Source organism: Podarcis gaigeae (assembly GCF_964106915.1).
Source record: "Podarcis gaigeae genome assembly, chromosome: 5".
NCBI classification, from domain to species: domain Eukaryota; kingdom Metazoa; phylum Chordata; class Lepidosauria; order Squamata; family Lacertidae; genus Podarcis; species Podarcis gaigeae.
In genome coordinates, this window is record NC_139681.1 from 95,117,275 (window position 1) to 95,133,873 (window position 16,599).

General features: G+C 45.9%; 1 protein-coding gene across 3 annotated transcripts in view; it reads right to left on the reverse strand.

Annotated features, from left to right (window-relative positions):
- LOC310844917 (cytochrome P450 2J2-like) overlaps positions 1–16,599 on the reverse strand; it is a 52,656-nt gene that overhangs the window by 10,537 nt on the left and 25,520 nt on the right. For 2 of the 3 annotated variants that reach the window (XM_083739667.1, XM_083739666.1), the window contains 3 exons: positions 5,499–5,648; positions 5,136–5,296; positions 3,279–3,455 (listed from right to left, as the gene is read on the reverse strand). In XM_083739667.1, the coding sequence (XP_083595793.1) occupies positions 3,279–3,455; positions 5,136–5,296; positions 5,499–5,648 (488 nt within the window). Of the gene's footprint in view, positions 1–3,278; positions 3,456–5,135; positions 5,297–5,498; positions 5,649–6,146; positions 6,542–16,599 lie in introns of those variants that run through there. The other variant, XM_083739668.1, reaches the window with a different exon arrangement.

Below are 16,599 nucleotides of genomic sequence, written 5' to 3' on the forward strand. Positions count from 1 at the left end.
CCAGCACTGCCTGCACCTTGCCAGGTTCCATGGCAAGTCCTTTGTCCAACAACTTGTATCCCAGGAATTCCACCTCACGGGCGTGAAATTGGCACTTTTCCAGCTTGACCCACAATTGGTGCTCTAGTAGCCTCTTCAGCACTTCCCTGACGTCCTGGATATGCTGCTTTTCATTGTCCGAATAGATCAGTACGTCGTCCAGAAATGCTACACAGTTTTTGTACAGCAGGGGTCCCAGCAAATGGTGCATGAAGCTTTGAAAACAGGCTGAGCCCGATTGTAGTCCAAATGGCATGACTAGGTACTCAAAGGCCCCTAGGGGGGTGAACATGGCAGTTTTCCATTCGTCCCCCTTCCTTATTCTAATCAGATTGTATGCTCCCCGGAGGTCCAGCTTGGTGAAGATCTTGCCCTTCCTCACCCTAGTCAGAATATCATCAATTCTGGGCATTGGGAAGGTCACGGGTTCCGATACAAGGTTCAGGCTTCGAAAGTCAACTACAAGCCTCAGCTGATCCGTGTTTTTCTTGTCCACAAAAAACACAGGGCTGCCCCCCACTGCCTTAGATTCTGTTGCTATCAAAGGGTTAAAGGGTAGCAGAAACGCTCTAATCACTGAGCAGCTGGAGGTCATTAGGCTTCCAGGAACATGAGTTTGTATAAATAGTCTCCTGTGTGTTTGTTCTCCCTTTTCTCCTCCTTTTTGGGCGTGTTTGCTGAGATGTGTGGTTCTTCGCCAGGGTTGTTTTTGTTTTTGTAAATAAACCTTATCTTTGAGTTACAAACCGCATGCTCCAAGACTCCTCTTTGAAAAGATACTGCCTCTCCTGCCCTTCTTCAACTGCTGTGCGAAATACTCTGCTGTAGTGGGACTTGTGACGATGGAAGCGCACTGGGCATTTACATTAAACTAATTAAAGTTTAATGGGACAGATTCCCTTATGAACCCCCTCTTAAGGTTTTTGTCAATAAAGTCTCGCAACTCCTGCATCTCTCTGTCCGACATGGCATACAGCTTACCCACCATTAGCTGCGCCCCAGGGAGCAGGTTGATCTGGCAGTCGAAGGGCCTATGTGGCGGCAGCTTGTCCGCTTCCCTCTCACTGAAGACTTCCTGTAAATCCGCGTACTGTGGCGGCACGTCCGCTCTCTGCTTCAGTGTAGTTGCTGCCACTCTGGCCAACCTCACCCAGGGTTTCACCCCTCCTAGACAGTGTTCCAAACAGTGTGCCGACCCGAAGGTGACTGTCCGTTGGTGCCAGGCTACCACTGGATCATGTAGCACTAGCCAGCTCATGCCCAGTATTATCGGAGGTCCCGCCAGTGTGGCCACGTGAAAGGCAATGGTCTCTGTGTGCCTGGAAGCACTCATTCTCATAGGTGGGGTTTGATGTGTCACTTCCCCTCCCAGCAGCTCCCTCCCATCTATCGTGGTCACTTGGAGCGGGAAATCAAGTGGCAGCAGGTGGATCTGGTGCTCCAATGCAAACTCCTTACTAAAAAAATTACAGGAGCTGCCTGAGTCCAGCATTGCTTTCACCTTGACTGGGTGTCCATTTGGGAGTTCTAGCACCACCTCTATCACTATAGAAACCTTGGGTGGGTCCGGTTGGGGCACTTCTGTTATCTGTTCGCTTGGCTGCTGCGCCCCCCTGTGGGCAGTCAAGCGCTGTCGTTTCCCTGCACCTTTTCCTCTGCCCCCTCCTCCTCGCTTCCAGCGGCTCCCACCATCCCATGCCAAGCCTTTCTTTGAGGACAGACCCTGGCAAAGTGTCCTGGCCGTTGGCAGAGGAAACACTTCTTGGTGCTTTTCCCAGCCTTTCCCTCCCTTTTGCCTCCTTGGTTGGCGCCAGAAACCTCGCGTGCCCACGCTCCATCGATTTCCATGGGCACTACGTCATCGGCGGGCAGCTTAGGCATCTCCGGAATGCGGTAGTCAGAGTGGCGCTCTCCCCTCCCTTCCCGCCTTTCCAAAGCGCGCACTTCTTGGCGAGCACCTATCGCCAGCGCTGCCTTCGTCAGCTGATCCAGAGTCTCCGGGCAGGGCACGCGGGAGAGCTCATCTTTAACGGTTGGGGACAACCCCTCCTCAAACAGCATCCGTATGGGAGGGCTATCTAGATCCCATTCGAGCCGGTGTATTAGCATCGCAAAGCGGGGCCAGTAGTCTCTCACGGAAAGTTCCCCCTGCTTGCATCTCAGCAGCTCCCTTTGGGTAACGCTCTCCCCCAATTGGCTAGAATACATCGCGTCCATTGCCTGAAGAAACTTCCGAACGTCCTTCATGGCGGGGTTCTGCGAGGCCATTAGGGGTCTAACCCATTCCCTCGCGCTGCCCTCAAGGTGCCCCACGATATACGCCACTTGCGCTGCCTCGTCAGCAAAGTCATCATGCTGCAGTTGCAAGGCGTACTCTATTTCTGTTCGGAATCCATTATATCTCTCGGGCTCCCCCCCAAATTTGTGGCACCTTCTTTGCCACTGGGGTAGGTCTAACCTGCGCGTCCTGGGTGCGCCTCTCGTCCAGCCACGCCATCAGCAGTGCCACATGCCGTTCCAGCTCCTGGTTCCTCTTTAGTAGGTCCTGCGCCCCCGCAGCTGGCTCCGCTGCCCCGGCGCCTCCAGTCTGGCTCATGTTTCCACTGCTTGCGCACAAGTAACAGCAGAGACTCTCGGATTGCTGTAATGGTTGTTAGGGGTTACTTGTGCGTAACCTTACTTCAGTTCAGTTAGCTTGCTTGCCCCAACCATGCCCAGGGTCGGAGCTCGCCCTCCGTGACCTGTTAGTCACTTGCAGGATCCGAGAGTGGGCGTCTCTTGAACCTCTTCCAGCATAAAAGCTGTTTGACCCCGAGTCTCCTCCTATGTTCTCTGCGCGGAACGCGTCTGTGCAAGTAAGGGGAAGGCAGGGGCGTCCCAGCGCTATCTCCACTATCGTCGGGGGAAGGGTCTTGGAGCCCTGTCACCAATTCCTCCATCTCCCTCTCTTCTCTATGGGTGTTACGTTGAAATCCTTCCCCCCTGCTCGTCCCCTCTCCGGCATCGCTGGGTGGCCCTGCCTCCGTCTCTCGTTCTGATGGCAGTTCCCTGACAGATGTCAACCCACTTTAGCAACTAAATTGACTATGAGAAATATTTGGGGGGAACTCAATGCCATTTTCAACTGAGATTCAGGAAAAAAGATGCTGGTTTCCAGGCAAGAGATTAGTATTCACTTATAACAGGGAATGTAATGATTCCTTGGATGAGCAGTATTCAGCTTCAAAGCAGATACTTACTTTCTCCATCTGAAGCAGATAGAAATCAATGAGATCTTGTGGATCATGCAGAGACTGATTCTCCTTATGCTTCTCTATCTCCTCCTTTGCAAATGAAAGCACCATCTCCATGCAGGACAAGGCCTTCTTGTGGGGCCCTGGGAGATGTTTCATGAGCCATGGGAGCATCTCATAAAGCTAAAGGAAAGATAGCAGAAATGCTGCCATTACCATGAGGAAGCTTGGTCACACCGTTTGTGCTTTGGATTAGCACTTTAAAAAACATGATCTGCATTATTCTTCAGGGCTAGCATATTAGTTTCTCACTAAGAAGAAGGAAGGTGTCTATAGCTTCTCCCAAACCCCACAATGATTGGATTCTGTGAATTATCTCTAGCTGAAAATCTGAAAGAAAACTATGGCTCAAAATATTTTCCAGGCATCATTCCAAAACTGGGCACAATCAGGGGACCCCTCCTGGAACAAGTTAGTGGCCTTTTATGGTAGGTGGGGGTGGGTGGAGAACAGGGTGTGGGGAGAATTCAGGTAAGTTCACATTTAAAAGCAAATTTACCTAATGCTTAAAACAACTATGTAATATATGTATGATTCATGGACTGGATATGACACATGTAATTTATGTATTATATTTTGTATTTGTTTATATGTATATATAATGATAAACCAATAAAAAGTCATTTTGGGGAAGAAAAAAAAACCCAAAATGTACACTTTTCCATTTTTTTAATTTTTTAGTTGTATTTATTAAATCTTCCAGTTTGCCAGTCAAGTAATTCTGATCTTTCATTACAAAAAACTAAACCTTGAAGAAGGATGTTTTTTCTCGTTCTTTGTTTTCTCATTAAAGATCAATTACTTACATTTTCTGAATACATAAGGAGGTAGAAAATTAAAGTTGGACTAATATAAAGCAATGTTAAAAACTGAGATATGAAAGCTGGAAGTGAGGAGGCAGAAAAAGGTCCTCCTTTCCTTCCATTCTGCAGTTTTAATCTGAAAATTTAGGCTTAGTACTGTGCCCAGAGCTCAGAAACTGCTCATAGTAATAAAATTCCTTTTTGCAAAATGCGCCTTGAATGCTGATATAAATTTGCCTGCAGTTTCCCAGTCAAGTGATGCTTACAAAAATGGAAATGCAATGATATGGTTTTGTGTGCCTTAAAATACATATAATAGTGAAAATAACATACAATCCTACAATATACTGCTTTGCAGAAATGTGTATATCGGGCAAAATTGCAAACAAATGTGTGCATTAGGATAAATTAGCAGAAAAATGCTGATGAAGTTTCATGAGTCCTTTTTTTAAAAAAAGATCAGGAATGTATGTAGAAATGTGGAGAACCGAGCTTAAGTTTGGAAAAAGGGTTTAGTTGGGTCATACAGAAGGGAGCTGCTTTCCTTAGCAGTAGGGACAGTGCTTGAGTTGCAGGTCTCTCTTACGTTTAAAAAATTCCAGCCAAGGCTGGCTGCAGGGGCCTCACCATGGACGCCATCATCATTGTCATTGCTAAGTGGCTAGAGAGTAGATACATTTAGTTTTCAATGATGGCAACAAAACTATGAAATTCCCTTCTTGAGAAGATTATTTTGTTCACCTCTGTCCCCTTTGGTGGGCCCTTGATGACCTGTTCTGAAGGTCATTGTTCCATTTTTATCCCATCTTTCCTCCAAAGAGTCTTCTGTAGTGGACAAATTCTTCCTACTCCTTTTTTAAAAAATCTCAATGGTAATCATGAGAAATTGATCAGGCTGTGAGATAATAAGTGGCCCTTATCTCAGATCAATTTCAAAATACTGATTTGTGGTATTTAGGGAGACCTCTTTGGCATAGTAGAAATGAAAATGACTACTCACACCATGAACAAAGCTACATACAAATGTTAGGACAAAATCCATTGCTTCCATCAGCTTCTGGAACTGTTCATCTTCAAGAGCAAACCGGTGCCCAAAAGCCACAGCACATATCACGTTGGAGACTGAATTAGAGATGGGCATGGAGGGGTCAAGTGGCTGTCCTGCAAAATAAAATTAAAATAATGTTAGTTCAGCTGCTCCTGTTCATACTGAGAGTGGGATTTTATGGTGGTCAAGAGAAGCTGCTGGGATCTCCTTTAGGAACCAAGAAAAACAAATCACATTCCTTTCTAAAATGGACAGATGTAGTACACAAATAAATCTTCATACGCCAGCTCAGCACCATCACCCCTCATCACATACCCTTTGAACGTGCAAAAACCTCCACGAGCTGATGAGCCTCCTCTGCTATTTGGTGCTCCATGCCTTTCTTCCCCAACCCCAACTTCCGCATAGTAACTACACCAAACTGTCTTTGTTGCCTCCAGGTGTGACCATTTGATAATACAATACCTATGGAAAATCAATGAGAAATTATTACTTGCAGAAATCAATGTAAAAAGTTACCATCTCAGAACAATGTTTACTGAAGTTCATATCCTTGCATGTAAGAGCCGCTTAGTCTCTCTAAAGCAAAGAATTACAAGATGATGCAGAAAGGATTCTGGGTACAAATTGGAGGGAATTTACAGGGAAAATCTATCAAGCTTCTGGTAATGCTATTGGGCAAAGAATGGAAGTGGTTGAAATGGAAGTTCTTTTCTTTTTCTCTTGCTAAATTTCCCTACAGTAAATGTGATCGCAAGATATACAAGTGGGTGTAAAATAATGAATATACAAGTAAATAACTATGGATTATTTTAAAATAAAAGACTACAGAGGAGAGTTTCCTGTTAAAATAAAAATGAAGGATTTATTGTTTTTAAACATGGAAGAATGGTTGGAATTTTTTTGGGGGGGAGAGATAAGGTCATCATACAGGATTGGAAGAGTACTATTCGATCCACTTACATCTGTCTCTTGAAGTCTGCGGTTTCAACTATGGGAGCTGCCACCAGCTGTAACTGTTCCGGTATCAGAATATGCCTCAGCCCGGTGGCTGACTCCCCCTCCAGATACTCCAGCTTCCGGGACAGGACGTCCGCCCTCTGGTTCTGGTGCCCCAGCAGGTATCAGATTCGGAAGTCGAAAAGAGCAAAAAAACTGTGCCAATCTAATTTGCCTCTGGTTCAGATGCCTCACCATTAGCCAGTGTTCTAAGTTCTTGTGGTCCATGTACCACCACTTGGTGTTGTGCTCCTTTGAGGAAATGTCTCCACACCCCCAGCGCTTCTTTTATGGTGAGCAATTCTCTCTCCCAAATGGTGTAATTCCGTTCTGAAGCGTCCAACTTTTGGGAGTAGAAGGCAAACAGCCTCAAATCTCCATTACGGTCTTCTTGTAGCAACACAGCTCCTATGGCACTTTCTGACGCACCCCTCTCCACCACCATCGGCCGATGTGGATCTGCGTGGTGCAGGTACTCGTCCGCTGCTTCTCAAACACATCTCGTGCCTCCTCTGTCCAGAACAACGGCTTCTTGCTCCTCAAGCAGTCTGTAAGGAAAGCCATGAGCCAAGAATAATTGGGCACGAACTTGTGGTAATAATTAGCAAAGCCTAAGAATCTCTGTGAGTCTTTCTTAGTCTTTGGCTTCTACCAATCTAACACCGCCTGCACCTTGGCTATGTCCATGTACACCCCTTCAGGAGAGATGTGATAACCCCAAATTCCACCCCCTTGACATGAAACAGGCACTTTCCCAATTTCGCCTAGAGGCGGTGTGTCCTTAGTCTATGCAGCACCTCCGTCACGTGTCACACGTGCTCTTCTGGGTTCTCAGAGTAGATCAGCACGTCATCTAGGTAACACAAAACTGTATTGTCCAATCAATCTGCCAGTACATGATTGATGAACACCTGGAATGTGGCCGTGCCCGATTGTAGCCCAAAAGGCATAACTAAGTATTCAAAGCTTCCAAATCTGGTATTATAAGCCATTTTCCACTTGTCCCCTTGTCTCACATGTATCAAATTGTATGCCCCCCTCAGGTCCAGCTTGGAAAAAAATTCACCGACCTTAACTTCTCCAGCAGGTCACCAATATGTGGCAAAGGGTATTGACTAGGAATCATGAGGCTGTTGGTTTTTCTGTAGATCACCATGAGACATCTTTCTGGGGTGTCTTTCTTGTTCACAAAGAACACTGGTGACCCACCAGGTGCTCATGACAGCCTAATAAACTCACTGTCAGGGATCTGCCATCGGAGCCAGAGGCGGAGGGAAGGCTCCAGATGGATGCCGGAGAGGGTCCCAGTAGAGAGAGAGGCAGCCCATCTGCTGGGGAAGGAAATCAGCGTAGCACCAGTGGAGAAGGGGGGCAGAAGGGGGAATCAGTGAGGGGGCTCCAGGACTCCTCGCCAGAGACCAGTGGGGAGAGCACGGGTCCTCTGCTGCCCACACCCTCCCTGCGCAGAGGACTTCCGCGCAGGGAGAGTAGGAGGAGACTAGGCATCAAAGAACTTCTTTGCTGGAAGAACTTCAAGAAATGCCCACTGACGGATTCTGCCAGCGATTGAGACAGCCACGGGTGAGAGGCTGTCCAGACAGAAAGGGTTCACCCAGGTAACCTAGCCAGGAGTGGCGACAACTTACGCACAAGCAACCCCTAGAACCATTAAATTCACGTTCCAAGTTCTTCTTCAGAAACTCCCGCAAGTTGGATAATTCTGCTTCTGACATGGAATATAGATGACTGGTTGGCACCAGGCACCAAGTCTATTTTGCAGTCATGAGGTCTGTGGGTTGGGTAATTTATCTGCCTCCTTTTTCACAGAACACATCCCTATAGGCCTTATACTGTGGGGGTATGGAGCTCTCCTCCCCCATGATTCCCCCCCCCCCCGTACCTATGCCCCCTTGGCTCCTACATCTATTGGCGCTTCGAACCCTAGGCAGTGTGCTTGGCAGTAAGCTGAATCAAACGTTAAATAACGCTGCCCCCATGCTATTACTGGATCATAACGTGTCCAGAGGAGGGCAACCAAAATGGTCAAAGGCCTGGAAACGATGCCTTATGAGGAACGGCTAAGGGAGCTGGGCATGTTCAGCCTGGAGAAGAGGAGGTTAAGGGGTGATATGATAGCCATGTTCAAATATATAAAAGGATGTCACATAGAGGAGGGAGAAAGGTTGTTTTCTGCTGCTCCAGAGAAGTGGACACGGAGCAATGGATCCAAACTACAAGAAAGAAGATTCCACCTAAACATTAGGAAGAACTTCCTGACAGTAAGAGCTGTTTGACAGTGGAATTTGCTGCCAAGGAGTGTGGTGGAGTCTCCTTCTTTGGAGGTCTTTAAGCAGAGGCTTGACAACCATATGTCAGGAGTGCTCTGATGGTGTTTCCTGCTTGGCAGGGGGTTGGACTCGATGGCCCTTGTGGTCTCTTCCAACTCTATGATTCTATGATTCTATGCTTTGTGAGCTAACTTGGTGATGTGAAACATCATTGTCTCCTTGTGGCCTGACGACTCCACCCGCATGGGCCATGTGGCATAGGCAACTTGCCTCCCCACCAACGGCCTGCCATCAATTGGTTGCACTTCCAATGGGGCTTCTTGTCACTGCGTGCCCAGCTTCTGTTGCTCCACAAACTCTGAGTCTAAAAAGTCCAGGGAAGCCCCTGAGTCTATGAGTCCCTGGACCTGCACCCTGCAGCTGTCTGGGAGTTGTAGTGTCGTAGCACCACAATCCCAGGAACCGTTGTTTCAATCTGAGGGCTCTTTACTGACTTCCTTCCCAGCTGCCAGCCTCCTTCATGGACTGGGGCTTCCCGTTTCCCGCCTTAGATTTTGGACCTCCCTCGACACAAGCCCCAGACAGAAAACCCCCATTCTTCTTGCTTGGATGCTGTCTTGCCTAATGTCCAGATTGCCCACATGCAAAGCAACGTTTGTGACGTTGGCCCCCCTCCATCCAAGCTGTTCCAGGGTTCCCCCTCCCTGCTGAGCCCAGTTGCATCTGCTCTGGAAAGTCTCTCTGTCTGGGCATGCTGCCAACTCTCTGCTCAGGCATGTTAGGAATGTGGCTTTTCACAACCATGGGCCATCCTTGCCGCCTCTTCTCCAACTTCCACTGCTGCTGCCTCAGTCCAAGCTTCAGTGAAGCTCAGACCACATCAGTGAAGCTCGGAGTCTCCTTCTTTGGAGGTCTTTAAGCAGAGGCTTGACAACCATATGTCAGGAGTGCTCTAATGGTGTTTCCTGCTTGGCAGGGGGTTGGACTCGATGGCCCTTGTGGTCTCTTCCAACTCTATGATTCTATGATTCTATGATCATCCAAAGAGTCCGTGGGCAGCATTCCCACCAGTTCACCTGATATCAATTCGTTCCACCCCACCCAGAACATGGCTGCCCAAAGCTGACTGTTTGCTTGCCACCCAAGCTTTTGAACTAACAAGTTGAATGCAGTCCATAATGTGGAGACAGAATCACTCCCCTGGTGGAGGTTTAACTGTTGTTGTGCAGAGGTAACATTCTGCAGGGGATCATTAAAGATTCCATCCATAGTTTCCAAAAACTCCCCCAGGTTTGAGAGGGTGCTGTGCTTGGCTGCCATTAGAGGAATTGTCCATCCTTTAGCATTGCCTTCTAACATGCCAATTAAATATGCCACTCTCTGTTGGGATACTGCCAGGGAGACAAAGGCCATCATGCCCCCACACCGTCTCCAGATGATCCATCGATCTCCCGTAGATACAGTATCAGTCAATTAGTGACACGAGCCTCAGAAATAACATGCCACATTCCAAGGCTGGTGCACGCTCTTTCAGCAGAGTTCGCACAACGAAGGATGCACTCAGGAGAGCATTATTTACAACTTTATTCAGCGTTGGTCAGAAGAAAGAAAAAACATGACTGCCTGCTTCAATGTCTCAGGAACAGAGAGAGAGAACAAAAGAGAAAACATACTGTGAACAGGAAATACGCAGGCTGTGACACAACAACCTGCTCCCTTTTTAAGGTGGAACGGAAATATCCTAACACTCTCTCCTTATCAGACTTAAAATCCACTGCTCTCACGTCGAGAAAATAGAGAGCTTCGTGATAAAGGCAAGATAGTCCGCCAGGTAACCTGCGTATTTAGAGGGGTTGGAAACAGGCATTTTACAGGCTCTGAGAGTCCTTTCTGCCTGTAAATGCAGTCTTTGTTCGCCGAGGGCCCGGTGAGGGAAGTTAGCTGTGATTTCAGCTGTCAGCTGTACTGCTGCAGTTCATTTATAGCATCCCTGGGCTCTCCTGCCCCCACTCCCACTGCTCCAGCCCCCATTGTGTCCACACCCTCAGGTACTTCCCCTTGTATTCTGCTCTCTATCGTCCCTCAGTGTGTGAGAGAAGAGAGATTTGGCAAGCTGTCAGGTTGGTAGGCTCTCCCACACAAGAAGCAGTCTCTGACAGTTTTGTTGTTGTTGTTGTTTAGTCATTAAGTCGTGTCAGACTCTTCGTCACCCCATGGACCGGAGCACGCCAGGCACTCCTGTCTTCCACTGCCTCCCACAGTTTGATCAAACTCATGCTGGCAGCTTCAAGAACACTATCCAACCATCTCGTCCTCTGTCGTCCCCTTCTCCTTGTGCCCTCCATCTTTCCCAACATCAGGGTCTTTCCAGGGAGTCTTCTTTTCTCTTGACGTGGCCAAAGTATTGGAGCCTCAGCTTCACAATCTGTCCTTCCAGTGAGCACTCAGGGCTAATTTCCGTAAGAATGGATGCGCTTGATCTTCTTGCAGTCCATGGGACTCTCAAGAGTTTCCTCCAGCACCAGAATTCAAAAGCATCAATTCTTCAGCGATCAGCCTTCTTTATGGTCCAGCTCTCACTTCCGTACATCACTACTGGGAAAACCATAGCTTTTACTGTACAGACCTTTGTTGGCTAGGTGATGTCTCTGCTTTTTAAGATGCTGTCTAGGTTTGTCATTGCTTTTCTCCCAAGAAGCAAGAGTCTTTTAATTCCGTGGCTGCTGTCACCATCTGAAGTGATCATGAAGCCCAAGAAAGTAAAATCTCTCACTGCCTCAATTTCTTCCCCTTCTATTTGCCAGGAGGTGATGGGACCAGTGGCCATGATCTTCATTTTTCTGATGTTGAGCTTCAGACCATATTTTGCGCTCTCCTCTTTCACCCTCATTAAAAGGTTATTTAATTCCTTCTCACATTCTGCCATCAATATTGTGTCATCTGCCTATCTGAGGTTGTTGATATTCCTTCCGGCAATCTTAATTCCGACTTCGGATTCATCCAGCCCAGCCTTTCGCATGATGAATTCTGCATATAAGTTAAATATGCAGGGAGACAATATACAGCCTTGCTGTACTCCTTTCCCAATTTTGAACCAATCAGTTGTTCCATATCCAGTTCTAATTGTAGCTTTTTGTCCCACATAGAGATTTCTCAGGAGACAGATGAGGTGATCAGGCACTCCCATTTCTTTAAGAGCTTGCCATAGTTTGCTGTGGTCGACACAGTCAAAGGCTTTTGCATAGTCAATGAAGCAGAAGTAGATGTCTTTCTGGAACTCTCTAGCTTTCTCCATAATCCAGCGCATGTTTGCAATTTGGTCTCTGGTTCCTCTGCCCCTTCGAAATCAAGCTTGCACTTCATTGAGTTCTCGGTCCACATACTGCTTGAGCCTTCCTTGTAGAATTTTAAGCATAACCTTGCTATCATGTGAAATGAGTGCAATTGTGCAGTAGCTGGAGCATTCTTTGGCACTGCCTTTCTTTGGGATTGGGATGTAGACTGATCTTCTCCAATACTCTGGCCACTGCTGAGTTTTCCAAACTTGTTGGCGTATTGAGTATAGCACCTTAACAGCATCATCTTTTAAAATTTTGAATAGTTCAGCTGGAATACCATCACTTCCACTGGCCTTGTTATTAGCAGTGATTTCTAAGGCCCATTTGACTTCACTCTCCAGGATGTCTGGCTCAAGCTCAGCAACCACACTACGAGCCATCCATACCTTTCTGGTATAATTTCTCTGTGTATTCTTGCCACCTCTTCTTGATGTCTTCTGCTTCTGTTAGGTCCTATCCACTTTTGTCTTTTATTATGGTAATCTTTGTATGAAATGTTCCTTTCATATCTCCAATTTTCTTGAACAGATCTCTGGTTCTTCCCTTACTGTTGTTTTCCTCTATTTCTTTGCATTGCTCATTTAAGAAGTGCTTCTTGTCTCTCCTTGCTGTTTTTTTTGAAATCTGCATTCAATTTCTGTATGTTTCACTAACTCTCTTGCATTTTGCTTGCCTTCTCTCTCCCGCTATTTGTAAGGCCTCGTTGGACAGCCACTTTGCTTTCTTGCATTTCCTTTTCATTGGGATGGTTTTCGTTGCTGCCTCCTGTATAATGTTGCGAGCCTCCATCCATAGTTCTTCAGGCACTCTGTCCACCAAATCTAAGTCCTTAAACCTGTTCCTCACTTCCACTGTGTATACCTAAGGGATTTGATTTGGATTGTATCTTACCGGCCCAGTGGTTTTTCCTACTTTCTTCAGTTTAAGCTAGAATTTTGCTATAAGAAGCTGATGATCTGAGCCACAGTCAGCTCCGGGTCTTGTTTTTGCTGACTGTATAGAGCTTCCCCATCTTTGGCTGCTGAAAATATAATCAATCTGATTTCGATGCTGCCCATCTGGTGATGTCCATGTGTAGATTCTTCTTTTGTGTTGTTGGAAAAGTGTGTTTGTGATGACCAGCTTGTTCTCTTAACAGAATTCTATTAGCCTTTGCCCTGCTTCGTTTTGATCTCCAAGTCCAAACTTGCCACTTGTTCCTCTTGATTCCCTACTTTAGCATTCCAATCCCCTATAATGAGAAGAACATCCTTCTTTTGTGTCATTTCTAGAAGGTGTTGTAAGTCTTCATAGAATTGGTCAATTTTAGTTTCTTCAGCACCAGTAGTTGGTGCATAAACTTGGATCACTGTGATGTTAAAAGGTCTGCCTTGGATTCGTATAGAGATCATTCTATCATTTTTGAGATTGCATCCCAATACAGCTTTCGCCACTCTTTTGTTGACTATGAGGGCCACTCCATTTTTTTACGGGATTCTTTCCCACAATAGTAGATATTATGGTCATCCAAACTGAATTTGCCGATTCCCATCCATTTTAGTTCACTGATGCTCATGGTGTCAATATTTATTCTTGCCACCTCATTTTTGACCACATCCAACTTACCCAGGTTCATGGTTCTTACATTCCAGGTTCCTATGCAATATTTTTCTTTACAGCATTGGACTTTCCTTTTGCTTCCAGGCATATCCGCAACTGAGCGACCTTTTGGTTTGTACTTGTCCTCCGCTCTTCTTCAGTAGCATGTTGTGCGCCTTCTGACCTGAGGGGCTCATCTCCCAGCATCATAACTTTTATGTGCCTGTTGTCTTTGTCCATGGAGTTTTCTTGGCGGTGTACTGGAGTGGCTTGCTGATTCCTGCTCCAGGTGGATCACGTTTGGTCAAAACTCTCCACTATGACTCTCCACTTCAAACCCCTTCCCCACGGCAAGGCTGTGATCCATGAAGGGGGATGGTATTATTATTATTATTATTATTATTTCAAATCTTGGTTGTCGAACATAATCTATTCAACTGAGGCACGGCTTCCAATTGGTTGCAGGCGCTTCCTGCACTAAATTGGAGGCTGCATTGGACGTTTGCTTCCAGAAAACATAAAAAACCCCAGAGAATTTACTTCTGGGTTTTTTAGCATTTGGGAGCCAAAACATTCCAAAATGGAGGCATTCGAGATCTGATGTTTGACTGTATTTATTATTACATTTATATTCCACTCATCCTCCCAGAGGAACCGAGGGCTGAAAAGAAGCAAAACTAAGAAAGATCTAAACTGAAAATATCTGAATGCCAGGAATGATAAACAAGCTATGCTAATATTTGTAGACGCAGAAAAGGCCTTTGATAATATATCTTGGGAATTTATGTTAAAAAATTTAGAAATGATGGAGGTGGGTCAAGGGTTTTTTAATGGAATTAAAGCAATTTATACAGAACAAACAGCAAAATTGATAGTAAATAATGTGTTAAAATAAAATATTAAAATAGCTAAAGGCACAAGACATGGATGTCCACTTTCACCTTTACTTTTCATCATGGTACTGGAAATACTCCTGAGTTCAGTAAGGAAAAATGAGTTAATTAAGGGGGTAACAGTTGGTCGAAATGAATATAAGGTTAAAGCCTTTGCCGATGATCTGGTATTAACAGTAGAAGAACCGGTAAAAAGTGTCAAGGAGGTACTAGAGGAAATAGAACAATTTGGACAAATGGCAGGATTTATTTTGAATAGGAAGAAAACTAAAATGGTTGCTAAAAATATGGACCAAGGTATGATAAATGGAATGCAACAACAGACAGAGATAGAGGTGGTGAGAAGAGTTAAATACTTGGGAATTTGGGTGACCCCCCAAAATATTGATTTATTTCAAAATAATTATATACCAATGTGGAATGGAATAAAAAGAGATCTAGAGGTGTGGGGAAGGATGAAATTATCTTTTGGGGGAAGAATTTCGATGATAAAAATGAGTGTTTTGCCGAAAATGTTATTTTTATTTCAGACAATTCCGGTAGTCAAAGGGGCAATGATATTTAAGGAATGGCAAAAAACAATTTCAAGGTATATATGGCAGGGAAAGAAGCCAAGAATATAATTTAAATTGTTAACTGATGCGAAAGAAAGAGGAGGCTTCGCCCTGCCGCACCTGAAACTATACTATGAAGCATCTTGCCTCTGTTGGTTGAAGGAGTGGATGAAATTGGAGGAGGAGGAGGAGAAGAGGGGAAGAAGAGTTTGGATTTGATATCCCGCTTTATCACCACCCTAAGGAGTCTCAAAGCGGCTAACATTCTCCTTTCCCTTCCTCCCCCACAACAAACACTCTGTGAAGTGAGTGGGGCTGAGAGACTTCAGAAAAGTGTGACTAACCCAAGGTCACCCAGCAGCTGCATGTGGAGGAGCAGAGATGCGAACCCGGTTCACCAGATTACGAGTTCACCGCTCATAACCACTACACCACACTGGAATAAGGAATTGTTTGTCACGGCTAAAATGGCCGCTGTTTCTTTAATGTGAATAAAGCTGGGTCAGCATGACTCAGCGGTCTACACCAAGTTGTATATATAAAGTGAGAAATGTTAGTTTGTGCTGAGGCTGGTGTTTGGGTTGGTTGGTTGGTTGGTTGGTTGGTTGGTTAGTTAGTGCTGGTGTGTATAATTATTCAGTCGTGTTTTGCACAAAAACTTTTAAGAATAAAACTCTGCAAGGATATTCTCGTGGATTCTTTTTGTGCCGACAAGGGTCCGAGGACCAGGCTGAGGAGACAAAGGGAGGTCAGAACCTTTTCCTCCTTTTTTTGCTTTTTACAAACACTGACAGGTTATGGGCTCAGTGTTTCTGAGCATGTGCAGAGTGCAAAATGACTGACAGCATCTGAGCAGGGAGCTGGTGAGTCCTGGTGGTGTATGAAGCCAGTGGCTATGCGTTGGAGCAGTTGGTGACAAGCTGGAGCAGCTAGGATCTGAAGATCAGCAAAACACTCAGTGTCAGCTACTGGAACAGTTTGAACTGCTAGAGGACCACAGCAGGCGACTCACAGAGCAGCTACACCAGTTGCAGGGCCAGGTGGGACCTGAGGGTCAACAGAGGCAGCAGCTAGAAGCCGGTGAGTGCCAGCTGGGACCATCCAGTCAGACTCTAAAGAGAGAGTCAAGAGAGATTGCTGGAGGCCCCACAGAAGGGGCTCAGCAAGCACCAGCAGAGATGGCAGATTTCCAGTCTTCCCAAGTTCTAAATATTGGGGGAGGCATCCGTTTTGAACTTCTCTCAGAGAGCAACTGGCTGAGTTGGTCAATTAAAATGCAGCAGTTGTTAAGGAGAGATGGACTATGGGACTGTGTTGAAACTGAGGTTTTGAGACAGGACTCTGCTGAGAAAAAACGGCTGGATGAAAGGGCCCGGGCCCAAATTATGCTTTCTTTGAGCAACTCTGTTATTGCATGTAGCAAATGCCAGCACAGCGTTTGACTGCTGGAATTTATTAAGGGCAATGCATGTCAGAGAAACTGCTGAAACTATAATTTCTCTGACCAGAAGGCTGTTCAGGACTGTTATGAAAGAAGGTGAGAGTTTGGCAACTCATCTTCAAACGCTGAAATCTCTGTTTCTTCAACTACAGCAGAGAGGTAAGCGTTATGATGAGACTGACCAAACCTACATTATCCTTTCAAGTTTGCCTGAAAGCTGGTTGCCTGTGATTAGCAGCATGGAGAGTATGCGTCCCCAAGATCTGACCCTTGAGTATGTGGTTGGAAGATTGACTGAAGAAGCAGAAAGAAGGTCAGATAGACA